This window comes from Platalea leucorodia (assembly GCF_965183815.1).
Source record: "Platalea leucorodia genome assembly, chromosome: 4".
Lineage (NCBI taxonomy): Eukaryota > Metazoa > Chordata > Aves > Pelecaniformes > Threskiornithidae > Platalea > Platalea leucorodia.
The window spans coordinates 123812618-123840616 of NC_138826.1; the positions used below are offsets into that span (position 1 = coordinate 123812618).

A 27999-nucleotide genomic window follows, 5' to 3' on the forward strand; every position below is an offset into this window, starting at 1 on the left:
TTCCCGGAGACAGCAGGGCTGGGAGAGAGGTGACAGGGGACAGGACAAGGAGCTGATGGCCTTAGAAAGGGATGGAAGGCACTGGGAATTTGTTTTTTGGTTTGGTTTGCGGTGTTTTTTTTTTTTTTTCCTAGTAGGACCAGTACAGAACTGAGTGGAATGGATGTGGGTGGGATAATGGAATTTTGGCCTCCCACATCACCTCTGCCGATCTCCTGAGCTCAGCAGAGCACCGATCCCATCTTCTGGGTGGTGGCACTGGGCCAAGCTGGGAAAACTCTACTGCTTCCAACACCAGGGAGCCAGAAACTCAGACCCCCCCCGCTTAGCATCTCCCGTCTGCCCTTGCACAGGCTGGACCACCCGAGGCCGAGGCAGTTGGCCGTTCAGATCCTGCTGTGCAAATCCCCCTCTCCTGGGATCACAGCAGGGACGGCCAGCGTGGGGCTGGGACCAGCCGTGAGCCAAGCCCAGAGTTTTGGAGCACAATCAGGTCTGTGTGGCTTAATCTCTACCATTCAACCTGCAGCTCAGGTTGCAGCAGGAGGTGAAGGTGGAGCATTACCGCCTGGGAGAGTTGTTTATTTTTACTGTGGTTCCTTTAGTGCCCTCCCTGGAGGTAGAAAGAGGCATCGGCTTGGAGCTAGTTCAAGAGAAACTCCAGCAATACCATGAGCTCTCTGCTGTGTCTTTGCTCCCTGCAGAACCATTCCTCCCTCCTGGAATCACCAAGACCTTCCTCAGACCACCCCTGCACTGGTGGCCGTGGTGGCATAAAGCCTCCTTGCCCATCTACTGCAGGCTCCAGCCCCATGCAGACCACCACGATGGTCAAGGTGAGCGCTCTTCATCTGCTCCAGTGCAGAGTCTGCCAGGTTTGGCTTAAACCCCCCTGGAGAAACCTGTTTAAGCCAGTGGGTGAAGAGCACTCCAAAAAAACACCCCCCGGGCTCTGTTATGAGAGCTGTAACTCCAGCAGGGATGGCAGGGACATCAACGGCTTACATGGCATTGCTGTCTCTGCCCTGCTCGGGGGGGAGATGTCCCTGAGCCTCAGCACCATGTGAGGGACAAAAGCATAGAAGATTTGGTGGCCTGGGCTGCTGGGCTTCCTTCCAACAACTGGAACCAGTCACAGCAGCTGGTTTCTACCCTGTTCCCACTGAACATGGCAGGACATGCTGGGGCTGGGTCTCTGCCCAGGCAAATTGAGCGGGCAATCATTTTCTTGGGTAAAAATAATCCAAAAATGGAATTTCCCAGGACATTTAGCAACCCTAAAGCGCTGCAGGCTGGGAAAATTCAAGGCAGCTGGGCTAGACGTCCACGTGCTGCTGCCAGACACAGCCCAGCAGGTAAAGCAGAGTCCTTCTTGGCTCCACGTGGCCCGACACCCACGTGCAGGAGAAAGACACCCCAGCCATGCCCGAGGCCAGGGCGGCACAACGGCAACCTGCCTTTCATTGCATTTTCCAGCAGAAGCAGCCAGCGCTTTCTGGAGGCAGCTCAGCCAGCCCTGATGCTACTCCACAGCCTGTGAAGCCCCTCTTGTGTCCTTCAGGCTCCTTCCACCCCTTGCTGGAGGCTTCTGAGCCCCGCTCCGTGCCCAGGCTCTTGCACCGCACGGCCCTGGCTTCTCCTTGCAGCCGTCCCAGCACAGCTCATGGTTGAGAAATGGGGAGCAACTAAAGGGAGGAGGAGGAGAAGCTGGCACTGCCCTAGCTTGCTCGGGGAGCCCAAGCGAGCAGAGCAGCTCACAAGTGCCAGAATCTACCCATGACGGTCCCTGTGCAGGATCCAGCCCCAGGCGGGCAGGAGCAGGCACAGGGCTGACATTTTCTGTGAGGGTTGGCAGCTTGACCTAACGCTGTGTCTCCAAGCATCCTGGATCCCCAGGGCATGGGGGAGGACATGCTGTCATCCTGCTGACAAAACCTTTTTTCCCACCAGTTGTTGGCCTCCTTCCTCGTCTACCGCCCAGGAGCTCTGCTGATCCACCCCCGGCAGGAACAGGAGCCCAACTCGCTGTACTCCAGGCAACAAGTGCTGCTCCTTGAAGTGATGAACCTCCAAATCTCTATAAAACACAAAAAGAGATTTTTATAGTTTTATGGCCTGGGATAAATGAGGATCAGCAGTTCATCTCTGGAAGAATACTTCCAGCACATGATTCCAGGGCTTGGCAAAAGAAACAAAATGCGATACACTCAGGGTTAGACCCAATAGTGAACTTGGGCGTCACGTCCATCAAAATCCACGTTTGGATGCTCATGTCCAAATTTGTTGTCCATAACATCCTGCTCAGTGCCTGCAGAGCAAGGAAGGTGCCTAACTCCTCGGTTGTTTTTTTTTCCTGCAACATTGATCTTTCCTGGACACCAGCAGTTCAGCTCCAAAAACTTCCCAGCAAGAGGATATTAGAGCCTCGTAGGTGCGATCAGGTCTTGTATTAGAGGCTGGTGGTTAAGGTCCCCGTTAAGGTGCTTCCATCGCCTGGGCAGGGAGGCAGAGAGGCTTTGCCACCCCCTTGGCTGAAATGGTGCAAAGGCTTAAATAACCCCTGGGCGCGCACCCAGCCCCGGGGCAGCCGAGTGGACGGAGGGCTGCTCCTGCTGCTCCAGCAGTGTTTGGGGATTTAAGAGGTGCCTGCACAGCACTGAAGCACCTACTTCTCCCCTGCATCCCATGGGCAAAACCAAGGTCAGTCACCTGGGACCCAGCTGCTCTTCAAGGGAAGAGGCTTACAAGCTCCATCCTCCATTCAATCTGGTCCCCAGGAAATCAAAGCGAATAAAGCATCTGGTTGATAACTGGGATTTGCTCCAGTCGCTCTGTGCGTTGGGCTGGAAAGATCTCAGGTGGGACCATCCTTGGTCTCCACACATCTGCTCTCTGTTTTCCACATGGACAATTTCCAGAAAGCAGCTTCCAAGCTCCAGCCAAGGCCATTGTAGGAGCTGGAGCATCTTGTTGCCTCATTCCCTATATTAGATACTATTGGTTTTCACCCACAGAAAGCACATGGGGCAGCTAAGTGGTGCCAGACAGTTTAAATAAACAGGTAAGCCTTCAAACATAGTCTGGAGATTTCTGGTGCACCAGGATTTTCCCCCCTTACTCACTGTTCAGCAGCATTTCTGTCTGGGATCTAAAAAGAACAACATAAAAGTAATAATAATAATTAAAAAAAGAAAAACACTGAGAAGCAAGTTGGTCCCGAAAACAGGTATAGGTGAAACTGAACAAAATATGGTTCAGGACAGTGAAATGAGGATGGCTCTCCTCTTGGCAGAGCACAAACTCCAGGCTGCACGGTCAGAGAGGCTGGTGGGTGGCTCAGCATCACTCGGCATTTTAGGAACAGGTTGGGCAAACAGGCTGGGAACGGTCTTAGCCGGTGCCGATCCTGCCCCGGGGCTGAGGGATGGTCCAGATGGCTTCTCGAGATCTTCCCAAGCACTGGTTTCCATGGGAGAGGCACCGGCAGCAGCAGCGATGTTTGTGGGCACCTTTCCCAGCCGCATCCTGTAGGAAGCTGTCTCCAAAGGAAGGAGAAGCATGATTTAATGACCATTAATACTTTAGTGGGGTTGCTTCGTTAGAACTAATCCAGCGAAGAGTCCTTTTACTTTTCTCCCAGGTTTAAAACCCATATTTGGCTGAGATGCTGTGGCTGCAGTCCTCAGCTCCATCCCTAACCCCAGAAAAACCCTCTTTGGCCAAGATGGAGATGGAGATTTACCTTTCCTTCCCCACCTTGCACCGAATCAATAGGTGTGCACAACCAGGCTTTGTATCAAGGGGCACGGGAGATGGGATGCTGTCCCAGGTGAAGCTGCTCAGCATTTCTGGTCATACCTAAGGGAAGCAGAAGATCTTATACAGGAAGGAACGGATCTTCGTATCAGTCATTGCCCAGCCAGGAAATCAGTACTGAACTGACTCCCTTTCCAGTTAGCAGTACAGTAAGGTAATGGGTGGTAGCAGTCTGCGAGACAAGGATGTCGGTGCTTTTCTTGGGTTGGAGCTGTGCAGTCATTTCAGCCTGAGAATCAGTCACGGGGATCTCCTTCACTCCGAGGGCTGTACTCTACAAGCAAATAATAATGCAAACAGCTCGTTTGAAATATTTATAACATTTTGAGCGGCTTGCGTGGCACAAACCCAAGAAAGACGAGGGTGCTCATAATTGCTGGCGCCGGATATGTTGTGGGACGTGCTTATATGATCGATCAGGTTTGTATAATCCTATTTTGTCCTTCTATAGGATGTCTGAGTGCCCTGGCAGGCTCTTGGCCTCTGGCCTCAGCCCCTGGGTTACACATTGTCTGAAGGTGCTGCTTTCCCAGGCAGCATCAGGCCCCTTATCCCACTGCTCAGCTGTTTTCTTGCTACGCTGCTGCTGCTCCGCCTAAGCCAATCTCTCCCAGCTCTCAAGGTTGCACTTCAATGACCGGTTGCTGACCATCAGCGAGTTGTTTATAGCCCTGAGACTTCTGTTTTCAGCCTGTGCCCATGTTTTCAAGGCCTTTGCTAATCCTCCCATGCTCCAGCAGCCAAAGACACCTGGTATCCAGCTCCCTTTCACACGGCGAGCTCTCCCTGCATGTCGATCGCAAGCCTGATGCTTCAGCCTTGCAAATTTAGCAGAAGGGAAAGTTGCAAAGAGGCTCGTGGCCTCTCGCTAGCAAAGGCAATACCGTTTTTTGCTGGGAGAGCAGGCAGCACAACCAGGTCATCAGAGCTTAAGATGCAGCAGGGACTGGGAACGATGAGCTTTTGGAAACTTTCCAGCCAACCACCACACTCACTGGAGCCTGACCTAGACAGATTACTTTTTGCTGACCTCTGGTATTAGAGCTGGCATCTTCATATCACAAAGATTAGGTGCTCTATAAAGGTATTGAGACAAGACTGGATTAGAGAGATGCAGGTCAAAGACTTAGGACCAGGTGCTCTTGGTCCCTTGCACAGCTCCGGACCCTGGTCTCCTGTTTTGCACAGTCATCAGCTTTTGGGTTTTGGAGAGAAAGGTCCCCATGAGGAACCAGACAGCATTTCCCAGAAGTGATCTGCGTGCAGTAGTTGCTTCAGCAGCACCACCCGCTGTCAGATACATGGTGGCCTGCTCGAGCAGGTTTCTAACTGTGATTTTGCTCTTCCCATGCAGGAAACTCAGTCTCCCCTCTCCATTGATTTCCATGGCTTTGAACTGCTACCACACACCCACCTGGCACTGAAGAGAAAATGTCACATTTGGAGAAACATCTCCATCCTTCCTCTGATGCATCCAGAGTGACAAATAATCAATTCTATTTCACACAGTCCAGGTTTGGTGAGGCAAATCCTTGCCACACAGTTAAATCCCCCCCCCCCTTTTTTTTTATTCAGAAAAAAAAATTATGTATTGATTTTATGATGCCATCATCATGATTTTTTAATATGAAAACTGATAGTAGATCCAAGCTTCCTGGCTTTTAAGTCCCCCAAGCTTTGCCTGCAAAAGTGCTGCAGGAAAAACAGAGACCATCAGGCTTTGCCCATGAAGAAAGCAACCTGCGAGATAGAAATAAAACTAAGCAAAACACTTTGAAATGATCAGGTGTAAAGCAAAGTGAAGAGAGTGGGGGCAAATACATGAATAGCACTGTGACGGCTGGAGATATTTTCAGGACTTACTTGATTTCCTTATTAGCCCTAAATTCCTGACTTCCCCAGAGGAGCTGAGCCCTCGCAGGTGAACGTGATACTGGTGGGACAGCATCTGCAGAAGCAACTGCCTTGTGTCATATGGGATGATGTGCACGGCTTTAACAGGGAGATGGGCTGCACGCTCCTGGGCCTTCCTCTTAAATTTGTGCTTGACGCCAACACCTGAATCCTGGTTTGAGTATACTTCATTGCCGTATGATTACTTCCCCAGAAAGGCCTTTAAATTTTGCTGGGTGAGTGCATCACTCTCTCCTACAAAGAGGGAAGAAGAGTTGTTGGGGATTGCTCCAGCCCGTATCCTCTCCCAGCGAAGACCCTGCATCACTACAATGGCAGAGTCCCAGCGTTTTCCTGAAGTGCCTCAAATGACAAAACCCCACCGGTTTTCTCTTCCCATCCTCAGAAGAGCAGCGGGTGCTGGAGGAGCTTTGTGTGTTTTGCTAGAGTATCACGTGAGCTTTGGTTCACAATTGCTATACGAGTTTAACAAGTTCAAAGCAGCAAAGTCCAAAACAGCTACCCAGCTTTCTGCCCGCGGCAAGAGGTGGAGGAATCTGTGATGAGTTGAAGACCTTTGTCTTGGCAGGACCACATGGATTCCTGAGCTGTTGATTTGCTGCAAGCTCTCAAGTGGAGGCTAGAGATCACACCTTAGAGACTGGGAGAGGAAAAACAACACAAGGGCTATGAAGTGGCAAGATGCTTAAAAACTGCTTTGGAAAAAAACCACATTCTTCCTACAGGAGGAATAAGAAGCAGGAGAGAAGCAAGGAAAGGGTTAGTCATATTCCTGGGAAAGATCTTGTTTTCCATATAGGTGAGGTTGTCTTGGGCTTTAAGCGTGTGCCACTTAAAGCATCCTTGCAAAATCTCCGGCACCTGCTTTAGCCGCCCCCAACGTTAGCTGCTTTATCTTGTAAACCAAACGCAGCGCTGGAGAGAGCGTGCTCCAGCTGCTGGGAGATGGGCAGGCAGGCACCAGCCTTCAGGCCTGCCAGCGCAGGGCAGCGGGGTGTCCTGCACAGGAGACGCGGTCCGGTGGGAGCAGAGCTTCGGTCCCCCGCCCCCTGCGGCCCACATCTCCGGGGCTGAAAGCTTAGGGTGTTTGGATATAAAACGTAAGGCTGTACTCATACATTTCTATACTAACAAGAATGAAACGCAGCACGAATCCCTGTGCTTTGGGATTTCCCTATTTCCTGATGAAGGAAAGGAAACAAAGAAAGGAAAGGAAACAAAGAAAGGAAAGGAAACAAAGAAAGGAAAGGGAAGAAGAAAGGAAAGGGAAGAAGAAAGGAAAGGGAAGAAGAAAGGAAAGGGAAGAAGAAAGGAAAGGGAAGAAGAAAGGAAAGGGAAGAAGAAAGGAAAGGGAAGAAGAAAGGAAAGGGAAGAAGAAAGGAAAGGAAATGCCGTAAAGCCACAATCATGAGCTCAGCAGGGATCAGAAATCAGAGAAAGCAGATATGAGAGGAAAAATCTGCAGAAGCATGCACGCTATCCCTTCCCCAATTAATTGCAATGCTTTCCTTGGCTTTCACCTCTCTGCTCTTCCGTTGCAGCTTTTTCACCTCAACGTCCATTTTTCCCCCCATTCGGGGAGGGCTTTGCTTACTGATATGGGAAGCTGTGGGTTTGCCCCTGTGTACAGAAAGCCACGAGCGACGCCCAGCCCCACCTGACGCAGACAGCAAGATCACTAAAGCAGCACAGCTCACCCCGGGAGCACGTTTGCATTTATTGCCAGCTACTGCGCAATTCAAGGTAAGCTATCAAGCACAGGCATACGGACGGGGACTTTGTCATCTGTTTCTCTCTCTTGAGGAACGTAAAAGTGGAAGACTTTAGGTTTGCCCACCTTTTTTTCAGCAGTTAGAAGTCGTGGAGACTTTACTCCGTTTTCTCTTCCTCATGACTAACTTGCTGAGTTGCATCTCGAGTGACAAAAGATTTTTTGCAGTAAATAGCAAGTAAAATCACCCTGGACATTCAAGGCAAACAGCACATCTAACCCATTGGCCTGCAGAAAGAGAAAGGTGGTATTACCACCCTAAATGCTCATTTAAACAAAGTTTCAGAGTTCACAGATCCTTTGGTGAGGAGGAAAAAGCAGCAGCTACTCGTTTGTTGCTCCTGACACAAGACATGAATATCTATCATTATGTCTAGAGCTGCCCAGGGGTTAAGGCCGTAGGCTCTGGAGCTGGCTGATGTTATAAGCAACTCAAATAATTTCCAGTTTTTGTGTCCTTGAAAAGTCCTATCATCCTCTATGCTGCATAAAATGTCACTGCAGTCCTTTGAGGAAAAGGTTAATTTTCAAGCTCACTCCACAAGTGCTTACCAGGCACAGATGAGAGCCTTCCCAGGAGATCAGACCGGTTATTCAATCAACCAACACCTCAAAATACCCACAAACATCTCTCGTGCATGGCTCTGAGCACCAGCACTCCTACCTCCTTAGCTCAAGCAGTTGTTTCTCCAGAACACCGCAGCAAGCCAACATTCAGAAAAAGGAAAAGCAGGTGTGTTTAACACTAAACTACCTCGCAGGTGATAAAACACCCGCCTGAAATGCAGTTTTGGGCCAAAAGAGGACAGAGATGACGTTCACGTATTAAACATACAGTCGAGTATCAAGTCAAGTATCAACTACTCTCAAAAATTCCCAAGTCCATCTGTGAAAAACCCACCTCTTCCACAGCTCAGCATAGCAGAAAGCCAAATCTTCTGGCTGACAGATCCACAATTTCACAAAAGCTCCGTTCTTTCCTCTGGCACGGGGGTGAAGCCCCAACTCAGGCGCTGACTGCCACCAGGGAGCAGCTGGAGTCTGGCCAGCGGCTGGTTCTCGAAGCGGTGGTGCGACAACCCACCCCAGTGCCTGCCTCTCTTGAAGGGTCTCCATATAGAAATGCAAACATAAGGTTGAGAAATCCAAACAGCACCTGAAAAAACACAGGAGTTTTCAAAGCAGCAAATAAAACCTCCAGCTGCAGACAGGCTGCATACTCTCCTTGCTCAGCTGACAGCAAATTAACAGACTGCTAATGCAATCAATCCCTATTCCTCTTTTAAGGACAACTGCCTCATCACCTAAAGGCATGAATTCTCCTAAGGAGCCAATCATTACCACATAGCATTGCACTTACTGGGACAGAAGGTGCTTGTAAGCAACATAGTAAGTTCTCCGCCATCACAAGCAGCTCTTGCTGTATTGGGGAAAGGAGGTTTATAGGCTTGTAGCTGTTCAGGAACACGTTATCGGTGTTAGATGTAAACAGATGGATGCTCTTGCTCTTTTCCAGTTTTTAGAGAATTTTCATTTATTTCTAAGATTCTGGAGCACCTAATCTTGGAGACTGTTTTCATGAAGGACAAGAAAATCATCAGTAGTAGTCAGCATGGATTCACCAAGGGGAAGTCATGCTTGACCAACTTGATAACCTTCCACGATGAAATGACTGGCCTGGTGGACGATGGGAGAGCAGGGGATATTGTCTTCCTGGACTTCAGTGCGGGTCTCAAACGTTGTCTCCCATAAGATCCTCCTCATAAAGAAGCTGTTGAAGTATGGGTTGGATGAGCAGCCACTGAGGTGGATTGAAAACTGGGTGAATGGCCGGTCCCAGAGGGTGGTGATCAGTGGCACGGCGTCTAGCTGGAGGCCAGTAACTAGTGGTGTACTCCAGGGGTCTATACTGGGTCCAGTCCTGTTTAACATCTTCATTAACGATGTGGATGATAGGGCAGAACGTACCCTCAGCAAGTTTGCAGATGACACCAACCCGGGAGGAGCGGCTGATACGCCAGAGGGTCCTGCTGCCACCCAGAGGGACCTCGACAGGCTGGAGAAATGGGCTGCCAGGAGCATCGCGAAGCTCAACGGAGATGTGCCAAGTCCCGCACCTGGGGAGGAACAACCCCAGGCACGAACATGGGATTTAATTTAACATGGGATGAATCGGAGTCTTGCTCAGGGCCTCTCGCACTAAGTGCTGTGAGGACCGAAAGTACTCCCTCATTAGACTTGTTCACAGAGCAAGAAAGATTTAAGAGGTTTAAGAATTTATTTGAAGCCTTCCATATTTTAACTTCTACCTTTATGAAAACTATGTGGGATTACAATGCACATTTTCTCCTGCACAGAAGGGTGAAACACCCCGACACACGCACACAAACCTACCGCAGGACCTTGATTTCAGATAAGCGCCTCAAAAGGCAAGCGCTTACACAGACGGCAGCACACAAATTACATCTCCTTCTCCTAAGCTGAATTCGCTTCAGAACCCAAAGTTCAAGGCTAAGAGCGGTTACCATTTTCTGTTGTTAAAAAGCAACTCCACAAAGAAGGTGGGCTTCGGTTGCACAGTTGCAAGTACAGGGCGATAGGTGTAATTCCAACTCTCCAATAAACCTTCTACGTGACCTTAGGCAAGACACTTTTTGTACCGGCCTCCCTCCCTCTTCGTATGGCTATTCAGACAGCAAGTTCTGGGGCAACAGCTCTCACCTTTCGTATAATATTGGCAAAGCAAGCTTAGATGTTGACAATAGTAACGTTAAAAATGTTCCCTGCGAGGTCCATTTCATCAGATTTCTTTAGTCTGACACAGAGTAGGCAAGTGATAAACTGACAGCTGAAATTCAACATAGGTTAATCGGAAACCAGTGCGCCTAAGAAAATACAGTCATAACCTATGTACGATGGGCTCTGAAATAGCTGTTACCACTCAGGAACGAAACCTTGGGGTTGTAACAATTACGAAAGCATCAGGTCAATACTTCCCTGCTGTTAAAACAGCCGCCAGTGTTACGAATTAGGAAGAGAAGGCGGCAGCAAATGGTTATGCCGCTATGCAAATCCCTGTTCTTAAGACTTCAGGGTTGATAATGCACTAGGGACACCTCGTTCAGCTCCGCGCTGACACGTCCTACACATCCCTCTCCGCTTGCTCTTAGCTTCAGGACACTGTCAAATCCCTCTTAAGTAGGCATCTAACCTAGACTCCCAGAAGTCATGAACGGTTCATACTTAGCCCGAGAGGAGATTCAGTTAGTCAACATAGTAGAGAATCAGAGTATTTACACGAGTACTTAAAATATGGAAGCTTCAATTTAGGAAATCAGGCCTGAAAAATACCAAACGCTTCATCTGAAGTGGTATAACCACGACTGTATTGCCAATAAAGCAAATGTATCTTAACAGGCCACCATCCTCTTCATTTTCTGTAAAATCATAACCTTTTAAGACACCACACAAAAACGGAAACAAAAATATTATTGCTTCAGACCGCAGTTACAAGTACGCACCTTACAGAAAAAGGTGGGTGCACAATTTCGAGTATGCAAAGCCAAATAAACAAGTAAAACTTTGTAGCTGGAACAAAGAATTCCAAATTAAGTGCTGCTGAGCCTTTTGAGAGGGCGCTGATGAATCATGGAAGGAAAAAAAAAATATGTAAGCAGGAAGAGCTGGAGGTGTTAAATAAAAAGTAATTGGAGAAACTACTAGGAATAGAAGCAAGTCAGTAACAAGATTCCAGAGGAGGTAGGAAGTAGAGAAGTAAATTCAGAACCAAATTTTTAAAGGCATGCAAGACACAGCCATACCTGAGAAAGTCTGAGCCAACACATCAAGACAGGCTAAGTGGAAGAACGTGCACTTGCAAAAAAATAATTCCTACTATCTACCTTACCTGTGACAAGTAAGGTCTGACTAAGGACCTCAGTCAGCACACCTGATCCTTTTCAGGTTTCCACATCTGCATATGCATTTGCATTTTCCTGTTTGCATGTGTTTTGCAGCACCTAAAGGACAACTGCTGACAAACCAGGCGCCGGTGTCACGTATTCGCACAGCACCCACCAAAGCGAGTACCCACAAAGAAATGAAAGAAAGGCAACGTAGGGCTGCTAACACTTTCGAAGGAGGTATGCTTATGCTGTCTTAGAGACCCCACGGTACAGAAAAATAGGTTATTTATAGCATGAATCTCCTACACAAAACACTAAATGAACAAGTCCTCTCCCCTGTATTTCCAGGGGTAAACTTTAAACGTAAGTCTTCAATGACAATAAGCATTTTTAGAACTAAATGGTTCAAAACTTGCCAGTAAAGCAATTCTCAGAAAATGGAAGACCTCCAACTCATCAAACTGGAAGCTCAGAAACTAGTAGTAGAGAAAAAACAGCCGAACAGCTGGTTAGAAGACACAAGTAGTCGTCTGTATACCTCAGGAAATGCTTGCAGCTAGTCACTCAGAACAGAGGTATTTGCTGAAATAAGAGCCGTAAATAAATCAAGTTGCTTAAAGCCAAGTCATATTTCAAGCCAAGTTCAGATCATACTAAATCTGTTATCAGTGCTCAACTTTCTACAGCATGCCACTCAAAATTATTTGACTCTTATAAGCAAGTCTATGCAGATTCATATTAGGCTAATTTCTTTGTTTTACTACATAGTAGCAAAAGGCCTTAAAGTGTTGCTCAAGGTCAAACAGAAAACTAACAGCAGAGCCAATAACAGAATCTAGATTCTGTTATTGCCTCAAGTGCTGTGGTTTTAGTATTAGTCAGGCTGGTTCTTCACCTCTGCTGCCGTGAGGTTTTCTAATGGTGGATTACAACTATTGCCAAGAGCAGCACACGTGGTGCAGAAGTGACTGACTCTGCGGGAAGGCCTTGTGCAACAGAAGAGGACAGTGAGGAAGCCAACACGCAGTAGGTAAAATACAAGTTTTTTTAAAAACTGTTTTCTGTTTTACAAGCAGATGTTTGTACAGAAGTTTGTGGAACACAAGCAGACAAAATAAGCAAAACACAAGACCAAGGGTTTGGCATATAGATCTGCAGCCAAAACTTAATAAAAGGGCAATAACTGGAGATATTCACAGCATTGATCAACTACAGGTCTATACCCCCTCCCCCCAATACATGTGTAGAACAGGAAAAAGACATCCAGCATCAGCTTTCAAACAGCTACAAAGCCCTCGGAGCTCACTTCCATTTTAGTATCTGCACAATTCCAGGTGCAATGGAGCACAGCGACAACTGCCACCATTGCATAGCCACCTTTGTCACATACTGTTCCCAAACAAAAAGCAAACATACAATCAGGAGCAGAGTGCTATGTATTATTTTACATCAGGTACAAAAAAAAAAAAAAGTTGTAGTGTTTAGTAGTTTAGTTTGTCAACTCTTCAGATTTGCATATGAGAATTTTCTTCCATCGCCTCCTACTTTGAAAACTTTCACTGGCACTCCTTCTCAAAAAACAAAAAGCCTAACCCTGATGTTATTTGACCTCAAATATAGAAATACATCAAGAGCGCAAATGCCAGGTTTGAATCAATTAAACAAAAAGTTAGTGATCTATGCGTGACGTTAGAGGAAGTAAGAATCTGATAGCTGGCCCGATACAAGAATGAGTTTCCCTCAGTCGTAGCTACAGCATTTCAAGAACAACCTGTAACAAGTTAACCCTGGATATTTCTAGCAAAGACTGCCTGACAGCACAGAGCTCCTGCTCACAGTCCACTCATTCTGATTCAAATGGCTAAGCATTTTAAATTCCTTCCTCCTTCCATTTCCCTGGGTTAAATGTGTATTTTCTTTGGATTTGGGAAGAAAGACAGACTCATTCCTTGTTACTTTAGTCTCCATTCTGGCATAAAGTATTGTCCTGGAGTCAGGAGAGACCGAACTAGCTGCCAACTGTCCAACGACCCCAAATCACTCTGGCGTGCAGACGGAGGACTTACGAGAGCAAGGCTGTAACTCTGAGAGATACCATCAGGGAAGAGAAGCATGATAGCACACAGTTCTTTTCCAAAGCTTCCCACTTATGGTGGATGCAGCACAGGGACTCCATGATGAAGCACCAGAACAAGGAAAGCAGGAATACAGACAAAGCATCTCCTCAGCAGTGGGTGTTCAAAAGAACGAAGTCATCTGAAAGCTCAAAAAAACCAGGATCCCCAGAGCAATAAGCAGAATTGTGCAATTCAAAAACACACAGACGTGAATCTTACTTTCAAAGGGCTTTATATTACAAAAATGTAAGTCACAACGAATGCGAAAAATCCATTCAATGAGGCTTGTTTCCAGTTTGCTAGGAAAGCTACTTTTCTCTTCTTTATTCCCAGCCTACCGCTGAAAACATGATTGCCAAAACAGTGACACCTCGAGCTAGATTTTTAAAAATCAAACTTGCTCTGCCAGATCCAGTACTCTGAACTTGTCCAGGTTGTAGAAACAAGCCTTCACAACTCTGCCTCCAAAGTATCTTCCATTTAGGTCCACAACAGCTGGAATGGAAACCAAGAACAGGTCAGCAAGCAGCAATTCAATAAAATAAAACATTTCTTTAGCTAAACAGTCTAATCGGTGAGACTGTGTAATCTCTCTACAGAAGTTAACCCTAAGGTTCACAGGACACAATTTAGTATCCCTACCTTTGATGGCAGATTCAACCCGTTCAAACTCTAAAAATATTCTTACAGCTTCATCATCAGGGGCACCAGGAATCTGAAATGAAAAAAAAAAAAAAAAGAAAACAAACCCAGAAGTAATTAGAACAATAACAAAAACACCGTTTTAAATTGCTGTTCTTCACAAAAGTAGTGAGAAGAACATGATAAATTCCAAAAGCACAATACCCAGGCATTTTTTGCCCAGTTTCAACATTAAAAATCTGTATCTTACAGATACGGAAAATACGGAATCACAACTCAGCAGAGGACCCTGCGAGATCTTCTAATCTATGCCCCTTCTCTAAGGCAGTAACAAGTCAGGCATGAGGGACTAGTGCCCAGCTCACTTTCAGAGCAGCCAGAGAGAATCCCTCTTACCTCAAAGATGACACATTTCCCAACCTTGCCATATTTTTCGCATTCTTCCTTAGTTTCAACTTCTAGATCTTCATCCACCTCCCCAGCACCTACCATGTTCTGAAAGTTAAAAGAATAAACCCAGCTCACTGGAGGTAGTCTGTAGAGACGACTGTGTAGACAAATCACGGATGCATGCAACTGCGACCATGAATACTTTAAGCTGTTTACCAGTCAAGAGCCACAGGAGGAGACAGTTCCCTAGTACTAAGACAAGGTAACTGTATAATCGAAAGCAGTGCTGATTTACAGTCACAACTTGTATCTCAGGAAGACACACATTTTCTCCACAACACAAAGCACCACGTAAGTACAGACCAGAACTGTTTGAACTGTGCAGGGTCATTGTAACAGGAACACAGGTTTAAATGTTTTAACCAGTCAGGTATGCTGCAAATACCAAGCCATGTTCCCTTACTCCCAACTTACCCTCAGTAAGACCACTTTAGTTGGGCACTTCAGTATTTCAGTCAAGGGGTTAGAATCCGCTTTCTTGCCCGTTTCTGCTATGAAGATAGAACAGTGAATCATGGAATAATTTAAAATTAAAGCTCATTTAAACCTTATATGGGGGCTTTTATCAGAATCTTACTGTTATCAAACAATGGAATAAAAGCCACAAAATGTAGTTTCATATTGGTAAGGAATTCACAACTCATAGCTATTTGGAAGGACAATAAGCAGAAAAATCACTGCTACAGAATGTGAATTAAGCTAGAACACTGACAACATACTATTTCTTTGAGGGAAATCATTCATAACTTCAGAATTGCATCAGATCCCCTAAGAACTAAAAATGAGATCTCCTGACTTCCAACATTTGTGCTGAGGCAGAGGTGCTGCTCTAGCAAGCCTAGATGTTGTCCCTCGATCAGACAACAGCAGGGAAATGAGAGCAGTAGCTAAAGCACGTGACAGGGAGAAAGTCAGCAGAAGCAGAGCAGGATTACCCCTGGAAGAGAAGAGGCTTCCAAACACTAAAGGAAGACAACGGATGAGGAAGGTGAGTATAAGCTAAAATAATAAAGGACCACTTTAAAAAAAGATAAAAAAGATAAATTTCCATAAGAAGGAACACGAGTCATTCTTCCAACTCTACAGATGGTAAACAAAAGATCCAGGAGCTTCCACTAAGCCTGAACTATTATTTTACCCTGACCATGTTTCACAAACTTATTGGCGCAGGACAAAATTACCTTTCTCTGCAGAATCGCCAACAATGATCTTGCCACCCCTCTTGCTTGTTTTCTCTACCGAAAGTGCTGTGCTCAGCCCCTGTTCATGCTTTCCCAGGCCCTGGCCCTCTCTGAAACCATACTTCTGCATGATTTTATGAGCTACTGTCCCTCTGCAAAGAGAAAAAGCATCAGTTAGTACAAGTTTCTTACAGAAAACATTAACATTGCATTTCTCCTGAGCGCTCAAATACTCTACCTCCTAAAATCTTATTACACAGAGACTGAAAACTTAAGAGCTTCTACATGACTTTACAACCTAGCAATTTCACAGCACCCTGTGCAGATGAAAAGTGTTACCCCTGAATTATAGATAGAAGAGTTGTCAGAGGAACCAACTAAATAAAGTTGTTCATACTTTTACAAATACAACCCAACCTCCGTTAGCAGTGCAAGTCAGCATCGTACACTCTACAGAATGGTTTGGGTTGGAAGAGACCTTTAAAGATCAGCTAGTCCAACCCCTCTGCCATGGGCAGGGACATCTTTCACTAGATCAGGTTGCTGACAGTAAATCACAAAACATATTACACCAAGGTCTATTTAGTCCAGTCTTGTCTTTGTCAGTGGCTGGCATCAAAAGCTTGAGAGAAAAGGCACATGCGGAATGTCTACTTCCCACATTAGATCACATTCCACTATCTACTAGTTCAAAGCTGGCATAAGCTCCAGAGTACATGACTTTTCTAGCCCCTCCTATAACAAATCTGGATATCCTCAGTATTAATTTAAACATGTCTCATCTTGCTGAATTTTCAAGAACATATTGAGGCAATAAAGTCCCCAACCTACTTAAAGGTACCTTTTTTTTTTTGTTAAGTATCTTACAAGAAGCACCTCCACTGACAGGTTTTGAAATTCCCACTAAACGAATAGATAGAATCAAAATACACCTACATGTGTTGACATCTGTTTGGAAACCATAAGTAGATAGGCCAAGACACAAAAGTTATGCCATGGTATAGTACTTTACACCACGGTAAATAGTCTGTGGTCAGTCACCCCCATTTTACCAACAGGCATGTAAGATTACACAGAAAATGCTACATGACTATTTTCTAAGCAGACTGTGTGAAACATACAGAGACACATTAAAAAAGCCCAAAAAGTCTGACTAAGTAATGCTGAAAGGTTAAAACACTAAGCCACAGAATAAACAGTAGCCAATTGTGTGGTCAAAGTAAGGCAGGCTGGGTCATATTTTTAGCACTTCCTTCAATGAAGTGAAGTACCCAGGGTATTGCTAACTAGAAGCAGTAACAATGCATAAACTGGTCCAACGGTACTGACTTCGGTTATCCTTTTTCTGGACAATATAAAAAAAAAAGCATTCCTATTGAAAAAATGCATGAAAAATTGTCTCCAAAATGGAAATGCAGTGTAATTATGTAATAAAACTACACTTTTATGTCTGTGTTCGTCTTGGATACAGTTTTGACTACACAGAGTCTGCACTTCCACAACACTCCATGCGACTGACAAGAGGACTGTAGCTAAGCACTACACCTTTCAAATGAAGTCTCTAACCTGTTTTTAACTATAAATTTGACTTCATTTCATTGCCACAGTAGTAATGCAAGCATTACACACAATGCTAATCCAAGGCAGAAAAGTAAATGGCCAGATTTGCAGCCACAGCTGATACATTCACACAAATCTGCTCTGAATTTTTGAACAAACAAATAAAGCCGAGCTGAAATGATTTGCCCACTGGTACGCAGCAAATTTAAGACAAAGCTGGAAAAGAAACCTAGAGGAACTAACATGCCATCTGTGTTTTCCTGTATACTGTATTAGCTTGGCTTGTACAAGCCATAAACACTTTATACTGGAATGTGGCTTCAGAACTTGCTTAAAAGGACAGCCTTGAATGCAACCACCTCAAATGCATTTCTCTCGATCGAGTAAATCCACTGCTTTTTCTGTACCCTGGCAGTTAGGAGTAGATGCACTCAGACTAACCACATACATGCAATGGGTTGTGTTCTTCTCTACTGACAAACTATTTTAACTTTTGGTTTCCACCATCTTCTCATGCCTTTTTCCACAAAATGTGCATAAGTCAATCATTTACCCCATGTTAGCAAGGAAAGAGTTGCTAGGTCCCGTGGGGGAACGAGGTCTTTCCGGCTCATCGTACACTGGAGGAGGAATAGCTGCTTTGGAAGATGGTGCCCGAGGTCTTGACTCCTCTTCAAATGGAAATGATGCTACAGCTGAAGAAAAGAGACAAATGCTTCTTCACTAAAATACTTTGCATGAACTACCTACTTGTTATGTAGGTACCCTAGAGTACCGTGCCTTCAACCGAACACATTTACAGACAGCTCTTCATCTGCAAGTTGTACTTTTTTCTGCTTTAATACTAACAAATGAAAAAAAATGAAAAAAAGTCTTCCACATAAATCCAAATCAGATGAATGATTCCTTTGCACATGCTGCTTTAACATCCCCTCACCTCTCTCTCTCTCTCTCAAAACCAAGATTTGAGTTATTCTGGATTTTCCTCATTGGATATAGAGTGAGTTTGTACCCACAGGTCTATAACGCGTTTATTAACCTCTTACTTATCAAATGGAGAAAAGAAACATTAAGAGGCCACCTGCACTACAATGAGTTTATCCAGACAGAGGGCAAGCAAACTTAAAAGCCCCATTCATCAGGAACAAAATTGTGATAAAAATGGATCAATGCAGACAGCCTGGGGCCTGAGGACTGTAAAGAAAAGTACACTGTATGCTTACACAAAAGAGAAATCAGTGTATTAAAAAGAATGCATGCAACTCAAAGCAAAGTATTTATACAATTTTAAGAGATCTCACTGACAATTTCTGAACTGCAACTTTTCCTGAGGGATGGAGATATCTCTCTCTCTATATATATATCTATACATAGATATCTCAATCATACCGATTGCATTATTAAACTAACTTCCACTGACAAGTCAAATGGCAAAATGTAAAAAAAAAAAGCCTACAGAACACTAGAGAAAATATGCAGAAGACTTTTGAATGTACTTACGGACTTTTAGACTGACTTCATTTTAGATCATTTTCTTGTGAACTAGTATTTGTATCTCACCAAATAAAATGTCAGACGTAAATTTGGGGATGTCGTATGAGGAAAAAAATCCCTGTTTAAGCAGCAGATGGACGGGACTATGGGACTTCTGCTGCAGCAATATTTTCTCAGGTTTTTCCAGCCTAGCTTTGAGCATCAAATAACAAGCCGTACAAAGGTTTCCTTGTGAGATCATGTCACATTTTGAAAGCTCTCCCCCTCAGGATATTTCTACCATTTCCAGCCTATATTTACTTTTCCTTGACACTACTCAATTGCTCTTAATTATTTACTCAAAACAATCTGTTTCTGTTTTTAATGTTTACACACTTCAAATACTTTCACTATTATATCATTCACTTACTCTGCCAAGCTTCATTTTTTTTTTTTATTTGAATCTTTTCATAAATAAAATCAGGACTCCCAAAGGAAAGTTTGTGTGCATAAGATTCTTTTTTCTTATTATTTTTTAATGTACACAACATACTGTTCATTATTTTAATTTAGAAATTTAAGACAATTAGGCATGCAAAAAAATCCAAACAGTTTTGTTCTTACAGCAAGATTATGCCATCTAGTGGACAACTGCAATCTTCAAGCTATCGTCATTCAGGGAAACCCTAGTGCGCACACATCTCTTTAGCAGACACTGTATCCCTCAAAAACTTAGAAAAATTCTGTCTGTAGTGCATAACCCCTTCAGAAAAGATATTCATAGAGTACCTCCTAAAGCAAAGGGTAATGGAAAAATTCCGTCTCCATGCTGTGGAGGTTTCTAGTCTACTCAGAGAAACCTGTCTGCAACATTTCTTCTTTCACATCAGAAATGAGTAACTGAACATGGCTATAACAGACCAGCTTGCCAAACCACTTCTCTAGCAATACAGAAAGAATCCTTTAGAACAGAGATGTGAAGCACAGTAGTATCGCAGGTTCCCCACAGCTTCCCCCCATCAACAAAGAACTAGTGCAAGTCCTTCTGCTATAAAGATGGGAAAACATAAACTATGGGAAGAGCGGCAGGACAACTCAACTGAATAGAAGGCTGAGTGCGAAATAAACACCGCTGCTAGGTTTTAGAGGACAGGATTTTGGTGTACTTACGTTCTTTGTCCTTTTCAACAAGAGAAGTGGGTGGTGCAATGGCAGCTCCTCCCATACCTATGAGCAAAATGGAAGACAACACGTGTATGATTAGGTTCTGCTGCTCAGAATAGCTTCACTGAACCTTAATACAGCTGCTGGCTCCTTACCAGCCAATTCTTCGCATACCCCACTATCAACAGAGAAGTAGCAAGAGAGCAGTCTAAGAAGTTTCAACAGTGGTGAGCTAGAAATGAATGAAAAGCACATCAAGGGAGACAACATCAAACTCCAGTGATGTACCGTATATGGGGTCTATCATAAACATTTCATAGGATTTCAAAATTAAAGACTGCAGTGAAACAAATCTTCAGTTCTAAAACTCCTTGATTAAGCCAAATGAAAAAGACAGTCTGTTCAGGATTAACTACACCATCATAAGAGTAAAGTATAAAGCCCCTTCCGTATTTTAATAAGCAATATCCTAATGTAGTCTCAAACTCCCAAGGCAGAGCAAATATTTTAAATGTCATGTCAGAAATTTTCTTTTCTAAAATAAAAACAGACCTGAATTATTTACTGTAACTTTGCTGCTGAAAGAGAATAAAGTTTAATTTTGTTTGTGCAAAGACATATCTCCTCACCCAAATCCACGTTTTGCTAACCAGTTCTAAGGGCATTCAAGTAACAAATGCAGGAATGGTAAGCAAAAGCTTAGTGAAAACTCAACAGTGATTCTCACAGCCTGATTTTACCTCATGCCTCACCGCTTTCCTGGAACCTACACCACGCAGAAACTTAAAACAGGTATCTACAGACTAGCGTAAAAAGAGGTCTTTCCACAAATAATTTAGCTGCCATCTCCCTCCACAGAAAGAAGTTTTCTGCATTACCACAGTTATGATGTAATAAAATGTTAGATTTAATCTAAAGGCTCAGCAATAACAGTATACTTCTCAGCTAAGAAAAGAGAAATACAGAATCCATGAAACAGGAACAGGATTGTGAAGCCCCCTGCCCCCCGCTCTTTTTCTTCTCTTTCCCCATCAAAAAAAATAAACAGCTTCCTTACTTCTTTTTCGTCTCTCCCTTTCATAATCTTCATCTTCATCAGAATCCGGATCTGGTCTTCTTGAAAACCCACTGGCTTCATGTCTGTCTTTACGTCTTCTAGGAGACACAGTAAGTTAGGATAAGAAACCATCAAAGTCAACCCTTTGCTTTAATTTGTGATATCAACTTTGCAGTATAAATTATACCGCTACACTCTAATTGCCATTTTCTAATGATTTCCATGAAGGTGTAAGTAAATAAACACCTTTACTTTTTGTTTCTTTGCTTTTATCCTCATGGAGTATTTTTTGTAAAATATAATATGATCCAAAGCAAGATCATTTTCCACTTGCAAGTCAGCCAAGGAGAATGTATGGAAATAAGGAAGCTTCTGAATAAACCTAGTTCAAACTGACTGTAGTGACTGAATGACTACAATGGAAGAGGAGTTGGATGGAATCGATAGGAAGGTAACAGAGACATTCATCAGTTACCCTGCTTTGAACAGTATCTCTTCTAAATTCACCATCACAGGCTATACAGAGTAATATCATTTACTCAGTCAATTGAAAAAAAAAAAATCATCGCACTTAAATAATCAGATTATTGAGAAGTGAGCTTGGCAACTAAAGTGAGATTCAGGCAAGTCTATTAAAACTTTTAATATTTAGCTGAGAAATGCATCAAGAATTGTTTGGGCTTCAACTGTTATTTATTGTGATCACGAAATTACTCATTTTAATACTTTAGAAAAAGGAAAAGTATTTTTCCCAAAAAGTTAAGAGCACAGCTTGGGGCACGAATCAGATCTCATTCCCAGCACAGCCATCAAAACTGTGCTACAAGATGCTAAAAACAGCACTGCTATGGAACCAGACAAAATTTCGGAATCCCTGCACTGTGAATTTAGAACAAATGTAGACTCCGGTTAAACACCCAGGTTTTTGCAAAGCACAAATCTGATGCAGGTTTGGCTGAGATACTTTCTGATTTAAAATTGGGGAAACAATTATGTATTTTTCACTTCCTCTCTCTAATGTCATATATAAAGACTACCCTCTTGGCCCACATACAAGAAGTACAAGTGTGACTAAATAGCAATCAACGCTGAAGCCGTGGAAATGACAGCCCAGATTTCTGAGATCTTGCATGCTCGTATGACAGCCTCAGGCATTCCTCCTCCACCAGAACAATAAAGATATAACCGAGAGAAGGCAGAAACATCCAAATTACTAGAAATATTAATTTCCACAGTCTAAACAGGGCAAGAGAATATCCCTCTTGTAGTTACACAGACTTTAGATGAGTCATGCCATGATGTAGCTGGCTTATTAATTTCACTTAAAATAAGCAAATATTATCTTACTGCCTGGCTGGCCGATGTTTTACCACCTATTTCAATAGGATACTGAATCTGCTTTCAACTTCTTTAATATGATTAGAGAGATTTCTTATTCCAGGGAAAGGGTGTTAAGGTAATTAAAAATAAGTAGTGTTTTCTTTTGTCCAGAAACAAAGAGAGTAATAAATACACAATTAGCTTACTTACACTGGATGCAGAATATTAAAAAAGAAAATGCAACTATGCCTCTCAAAGGCTGTGCTAGCTACATCTTTAAAACTGAATACATCAATGTATTTGTAGTACTTAAAAGCAGAAAGGATGGTTTATCATTGAGTGTTGAAAGGTATTTCTGTAGTCAAGTTATACTGACAACCAATACTCTAAAACACCTGCAAGGTCAAAGTCTGATAACGATGCATGAGGTACCCAAACACTGCTGCTACTATAATAAAGTAAATAAATGTAGAAAAACTTGACACATCTTTCAGCCAGAGGCTGTAAACGTGATAAATCCTACAATTTATGCACTGCTAAGCGATTTTAGCAAGAGCATTAAGACACAGTAATTAAAACGCTGTGTTTGTTTCTACAAGTGTACAGTATTCTTCAGAAAACCTTTAAGAATTTCCCTGAAACTGTTTAGAGGGATAAAACTAAATAAATTGATGTGTCTGTGCTTTATATATTTGTCAATATGTCACGAGTTTAAACAAAAGCCTTACTTTTCTCTTTCTTCAATCTCCTTTTGCCTCTCCAGCTCACGCTGCCTCTGTCGTTCCTCTCTTTGACGTTTTACCACTTTTTCATAGTCATTTGGGAACATGGGGTCATACTCATCTGCCAAAGGAATCAGCACATCTCCTGCAGAAAAACCACTAGGCACGGGATCCTTAAAAAAGAAAAAGGAGATTTTTCAGCTGAGATCTGAAAACAACTTCCAGTTGAAAACCAAGAATTTAACACTTCCTTCTCACTCTCAACAACACAAAACTCAATTCCTGGCTTCTATAATGCCAGGTAATACCCTAATCCCACTGGTACTAGAAGAAATCTTTGGTTTACTTAAAACTAACACTTTGCCCAATCTCTCACTATCTCAATTTTTTCCATGAAGAAAGAACCACCCCCACCCACTCGCCCTGCCAAAACCAAAGCAGCAGCAAATCAACATGGACAAGAATTTTTCAAACCCCATTAATTCATTATTAGAAGTATTATGGTATCTTGCTGTTGCAACCATCTGCAAGGGGTCCTCCCACACAATCTCATCAGTCTTTTTCATCATGTGCTATTAATATAATACCGACAGAGGTGCACACAATGTTCTTCTCTCAAAGAACTATTTCAGAACCATCACCTTTGAAAAAGTTTCAGGGAGAAAGTTCTTTTGATTCCTTACCATGAGAAATCCATTTTAAAAGGTTAAGTGGCTTTTCTTTTATTTTTAAGTTGATTGCTATCCAGGTCCAGCACTGGTGCAATCACAATTACATTCATTATACACCTGACCAAATTGCTGTCTTGCAAAGTACTTTGAAGCTGTCCAGAAGAAATACGCTAGGAACACTTTTATTTTAACTGCACATTAACCTTGGTAATTCCATGTTGTATCACATGGAAGCCTGTATAATGTTGAAATGTTCATTAATTAAAGAACCTCTGAACAGAGGAAATCAATTTCAGAAAACGATCACTTCTTTGACCACTAGGAAAGACGATGAAAAAATAAAAATACAGACTGCAGTCGAAGAATTCCAATTCCAAAACATGTGTTAACAGCTGGACTTTCTGGCTGTCTCGGTCTTACCTTTAACCCAGCTGCTACATGAGGTGGTGTGTCCACAATCTGTCTCTCATCAGAAGAGCTACCTCGTTTCAGGTCAATCACTGGAGCAAGGACTGTTGTTTGTTTTGTTCTCTGACTCTGAAAAAGCACCAAACCACAAAATGTATAAAAAAAGATAACAAAATAGTTTTCTAAAAATCAGATTTCTTTATATACTTGCAGCTGGTATCTCCCATTTTTTTTTTAAAGCTCAACATAAAATTTCTCTTCAGTTTATCAACATAAAGAAATTCTCAACATTTCTAATGAACCTTGATGTGGATAACTTAGTTTATGCCATATTTTAGTGGTGGCAAAGGCCACTCAGTTCTGAGACAGCTGGTTGCCAAATATGATTAGAGAGCTGCTGCACAAATATAGATCTGATGCAACATTTCACAGAACACATCAGTGAAACCAGTGCACACCTCCCTCTTTTTAAGCGACTGAGATCAGACCTTGCTTGTGCATGTACTAGAACATACAGTGGTAGGTGAATGGTCCTAGGTTTGGACTAGGACCAGAAACACATGTTAAAAATTCAGGCAATCTCTTCAGATGAGTTTGAATCGAGTGGGGTTTTTTAAGAAGGAGCTTAGACTTACTCCAAAGATCTACCATGCTTACATTTTATCACGTTTTAATCAATTCTGAACTCTGAATTTTCTAATCCTATTCTATTCTTCTGTTAGTCTACGCATACACTGCAGATCAGTTACATAGACCAAGACTATATCTAATATAGTAGCCATTCAGATTTCATTCATGCAGGTTGTTCCAATTATCAACTAAATCCTGCCCTCAATTTTAGCAGCATAAATCAGGAGTAATTCCAGTGAAAAAATGCTTTGCCTACTTAAGTATTTGGTATCTATGTTACTACCACTTTTTAAATTAAGTAATCTTAGTTTATAACCTACACACCACAAAGACCATACGTGTCCTGCCTGAACCAAAATATCAACTCTGCTTAAAGAAAAAGGATGAAATACTGTAGCAATAAAAAGAGAAAATGGCTCTGTCACAGTTTAAGCTCAAAGAAGTAGCTTGCACTCCTTCTCCCTTTCATGTACACTGGAAATACTTTCTGCAAAAATTTCTATTGCACAACGATTTGCACTTTAGCATCAAAAGCCTTTCAGATACAAAGCATAATATGATGAAAACATGTAAATAACAACTGATGCAAAATGTCAAGAATGACCAACGGCCGGTACTGCTAACTATCAATCACAGTATGACCCTTACTTACTTAAAAAAAAAAAAAAAAGAAAAGCTTAATCTCATTATCTTTAAAGTCAGATTTGAACATCAGCTTTTGGCTCTGGTAGTTAGAAGATCTGAGGCTCGTGGCACACACATCAGTTCTTTATTAAATTTTAATTTTGCAAGACTCCCTCTAACAGACTTCAAGAAACATGCATCTTACCTTCCGCCCCCCTCAATTTTACTAGGCTCCTCACTATAAACCCATAGACAAATCCTAGCAAAATTACCCCAAATTGGTATTCTAAGGTCACAAACTTCCCTCAGTGCTCTGAACATAAAAGAGGTTTGAATAATAGAAATCAAAAATACAAAGGGACTATACCTTTGCTTGTGTGAGAGCTGCCTTCTTCACCTGCAATTGAGACTGTAGTAGTTTAAAATTTTTGGACCAGCCTTCTGTTTTAGAATCGCTGGTCTCAACTCCCAAGTCATCGTAAAGTGACATTTTCTCTTCAATTTAAAACTAAAAGGCGAAAGGAAAAAAAACCAAACAGATGACATAACAAACCTAGGTCCAAGGCTTATTTGCTACTAGTTTGCTTATGTTTGTACACCATATTTTTATATATATATATATATTTTTTTTTATATTATATATATATATATATATTTTTATATATCTTTTTTTCAAAGCCAGAGAAATTTCAAAGTAATAACATTTTTCTGGTTAGTAGCAGATACACATGACTACAGCAAGGCTGTTTAAAAGTAACTGTTTGAAAGGTAATGAATAATATTCAAATGTTAACAGGTGTTGGAAACTACCTAAAATTACATTTGTAACATTAGACAGCAATCATTTCAGGCTTTGAAGAAGGTACACGGTAGTCCACGCTGGTATTTTGAGGTTCACAAAGAAACTCAACAGTAAGAACAACACACGCCTCAAGACTGAATCAAACACGAAGGAATTATTGTCTCTGCCAACCTTAAAAACTATCCGTACAAATATAACAACATTAAATTTCACTATTATTGTCTCTGAGACAAATTTCACTAATTATTGTCTCTGCCAACCTTAAAAACTATCCGTACAAATATAACAACATTAAATTTCACTATTTTTTGCATCACCGTAAAGGAGTATCTTTCTTATACTAAATATATTTGCCAGAGTATTATTAAGTAACTATTTCCACAACATTTAAAGGCCTCTCAAATACACAGAACTTAGATATGCATATACAACACACACGCACACACACAAAATTAGCTAGCTAACAACATCAACAACATGACATGAAATATATCACTTTGTTTGATATTGCATCTGACATGAATAGAAGAAGAGAAAAATTTGAATGTCTATCACCTGTGGAACAACCTGTACGCTCATTATTTAGTCTCTGATAGACCTGGATTACACTATCTCCACCCAAAAAACTTCCACTTCTTAATTTACTGCAGGATCAAACAGGACTGATTAATGGTCTGCAATGAAAGCTTATAGACTCATCAGCAAGAACTTGATCCCACAGATCTGACAGATACTTATATTTGAGGGAACCTGCCCAACATATAGGAGATGACTGTTGCTATAGATACCACTTAAAAGCATTTAAAGCTTAAAAGCATTTAAAAGCATTTAAAGCTCTGGAAAAAGTCTCAGATGCAACAGACAACAACTATATTACAACTCCAAAAGGTGGCAAGCTCAGCAAAAATTTTTTAAAAAACAATTTAATCCTGCAGTGGAGCATGAACAACCAGGGCTCAGCAGAACAGAGATCACGGCAAGAAAATGGAGGAAGCTGCATTCATTGGAGATTATTGCACATATGGTACAGGGAATGAAACATATTGGGGAACACTATAATGCATACGGGAACAGGGTGAGGATAAGGCACGACGACAATTCCCACCTGCCACAGGGAAGTAAAGTTTATGCAGTAGGAATGCAGCTATTCTGGGGCAGATAGGATGCACTCGGGGTACGTTATGCTGCGGGTATGGATACAGGGTGGGTGCTGCCACCGCGGGAAAGCGACTTTCTGCCTCACCGCCTGGAGCGGAGGGGTGCACCACAGCCGGGGAGGCACACAGGAGCAAAGCAGAGGGGCTGTACTCACACCAGCAGAAAGAGCGGGCCGTTAGTTCCCTTCTCCGTAGGGACAGAAGGGGCCGAGGGCTGGGCCGCAGATGGGCCGCGCAGCGGGGGCTGAGGGGCCCTGACCTCTCCCCCCCCCGCCTCCACACAGGCCCAGACCCCTCCGAGGGGAGCAGAAGCGCGGCCCAGGCCGCCGAGGGGGGACAACCGCCCGCCTCCCGCTCCGCCCTGCCTCCCCACACCCGCCTCGGGAGCCCGGGACGGCTTCCCCGGGCCGGCGCGGCCGGCTGGGGCCCCGCCGCCCGCCGCTCACCCGTCAGCGCGCCGCCGCCATGAGCCGGCCGCTGAGGCAGCCGGGAAGGGCCGCCCCGTGCGGCGCCCGCGCCTGCGCGCTGCCGCCCGCCCGCCCTGCTCCGCCAATGGGCGCCGAGGGCGCTGCGGCAGCGCCGTCATTGTACCGCCCCCTGGCGGCGGGCGGAGGG

General features: G+C 43.3%; 1 protein-coding gene across 10 annotated transcripts; it reads right to left on the reverse strand.

The window, feature by feature from the left end:
* RBM17 (RNA binding motif protein 17) lies at positions 1–27891 on the reverse strand. Of its 10 annotated transcripts, XM_082308311.1 has the most exons (17): positions 27831–27891; positions 25793–25933; positions 24184–24300; positions 23099–23265; positions 21051–21148; positions 20000–20056; positions 17910–18051; positions 15797–15948; positions 15030–15106; positions 14562–14660; positions 14166–14238; positions 13743–14018; positions 8862–9618; positions 8403–8657; positions 7568–7729; positions 5680–6370; positions 10–2077 (listed from the first exon to the last, which is right to left on the reverse strand). In XM_082308311.1, the coding sequence occupies exons 2-12, from the start codon at positions 25913–25915 to the stop codon at positions 13915–13917; spliced, it is 1209 nt and encodes a 402-aa protein (XP_082164437.1). In that variant the 5' UTR covers positions 25916–25933; positions 27831–27891; the 3' UTR covers positions 10–2077; positions 5680–6370; positions 7568–7729; positions 8403–8657; positions 8862–9618; positions 13743–13914. The 10 variants fall into 10 exon arrangements, with proteins under 10 accessions (XP_082164431.1, XP_082164434.1, XP_082164430.1 ...); XM_082308305.1 differs by having other exon boundaries at positions 1–2077; positions 8862–14018; positions 21051–21145; XM_082308308.1 differs by having other exon boundaries at positions 1–2077; positions 5680–5964; positions 8862–14018.
* Between the last annotated feature and the right edge of the window lie 108 nt (positions 27892–27999).

Coding starts and splice junctions, on each gene's coding strand:
- RBM17 (XM_082308309.1), bottom strand. CDS start 25,915: ATGTCACTTTACGATGACTTGGGAGTTGAGACCAGCGATTCTAAAACA. Junction 24,301..25,792: donor CAGCTCTCACACAAGCAAAG/GTATAGTCCCTT, acceptor GTGCTTTTTCAG/AGTCAGAGAACAAAACAAAC. Junction 14,019..14,165: donor GGTTGAATCTGCCATCAAAG/GTAGGGATACTA, acceptor TTTCCATTCCAG/CTGTTGTGGACCTAAATGGA.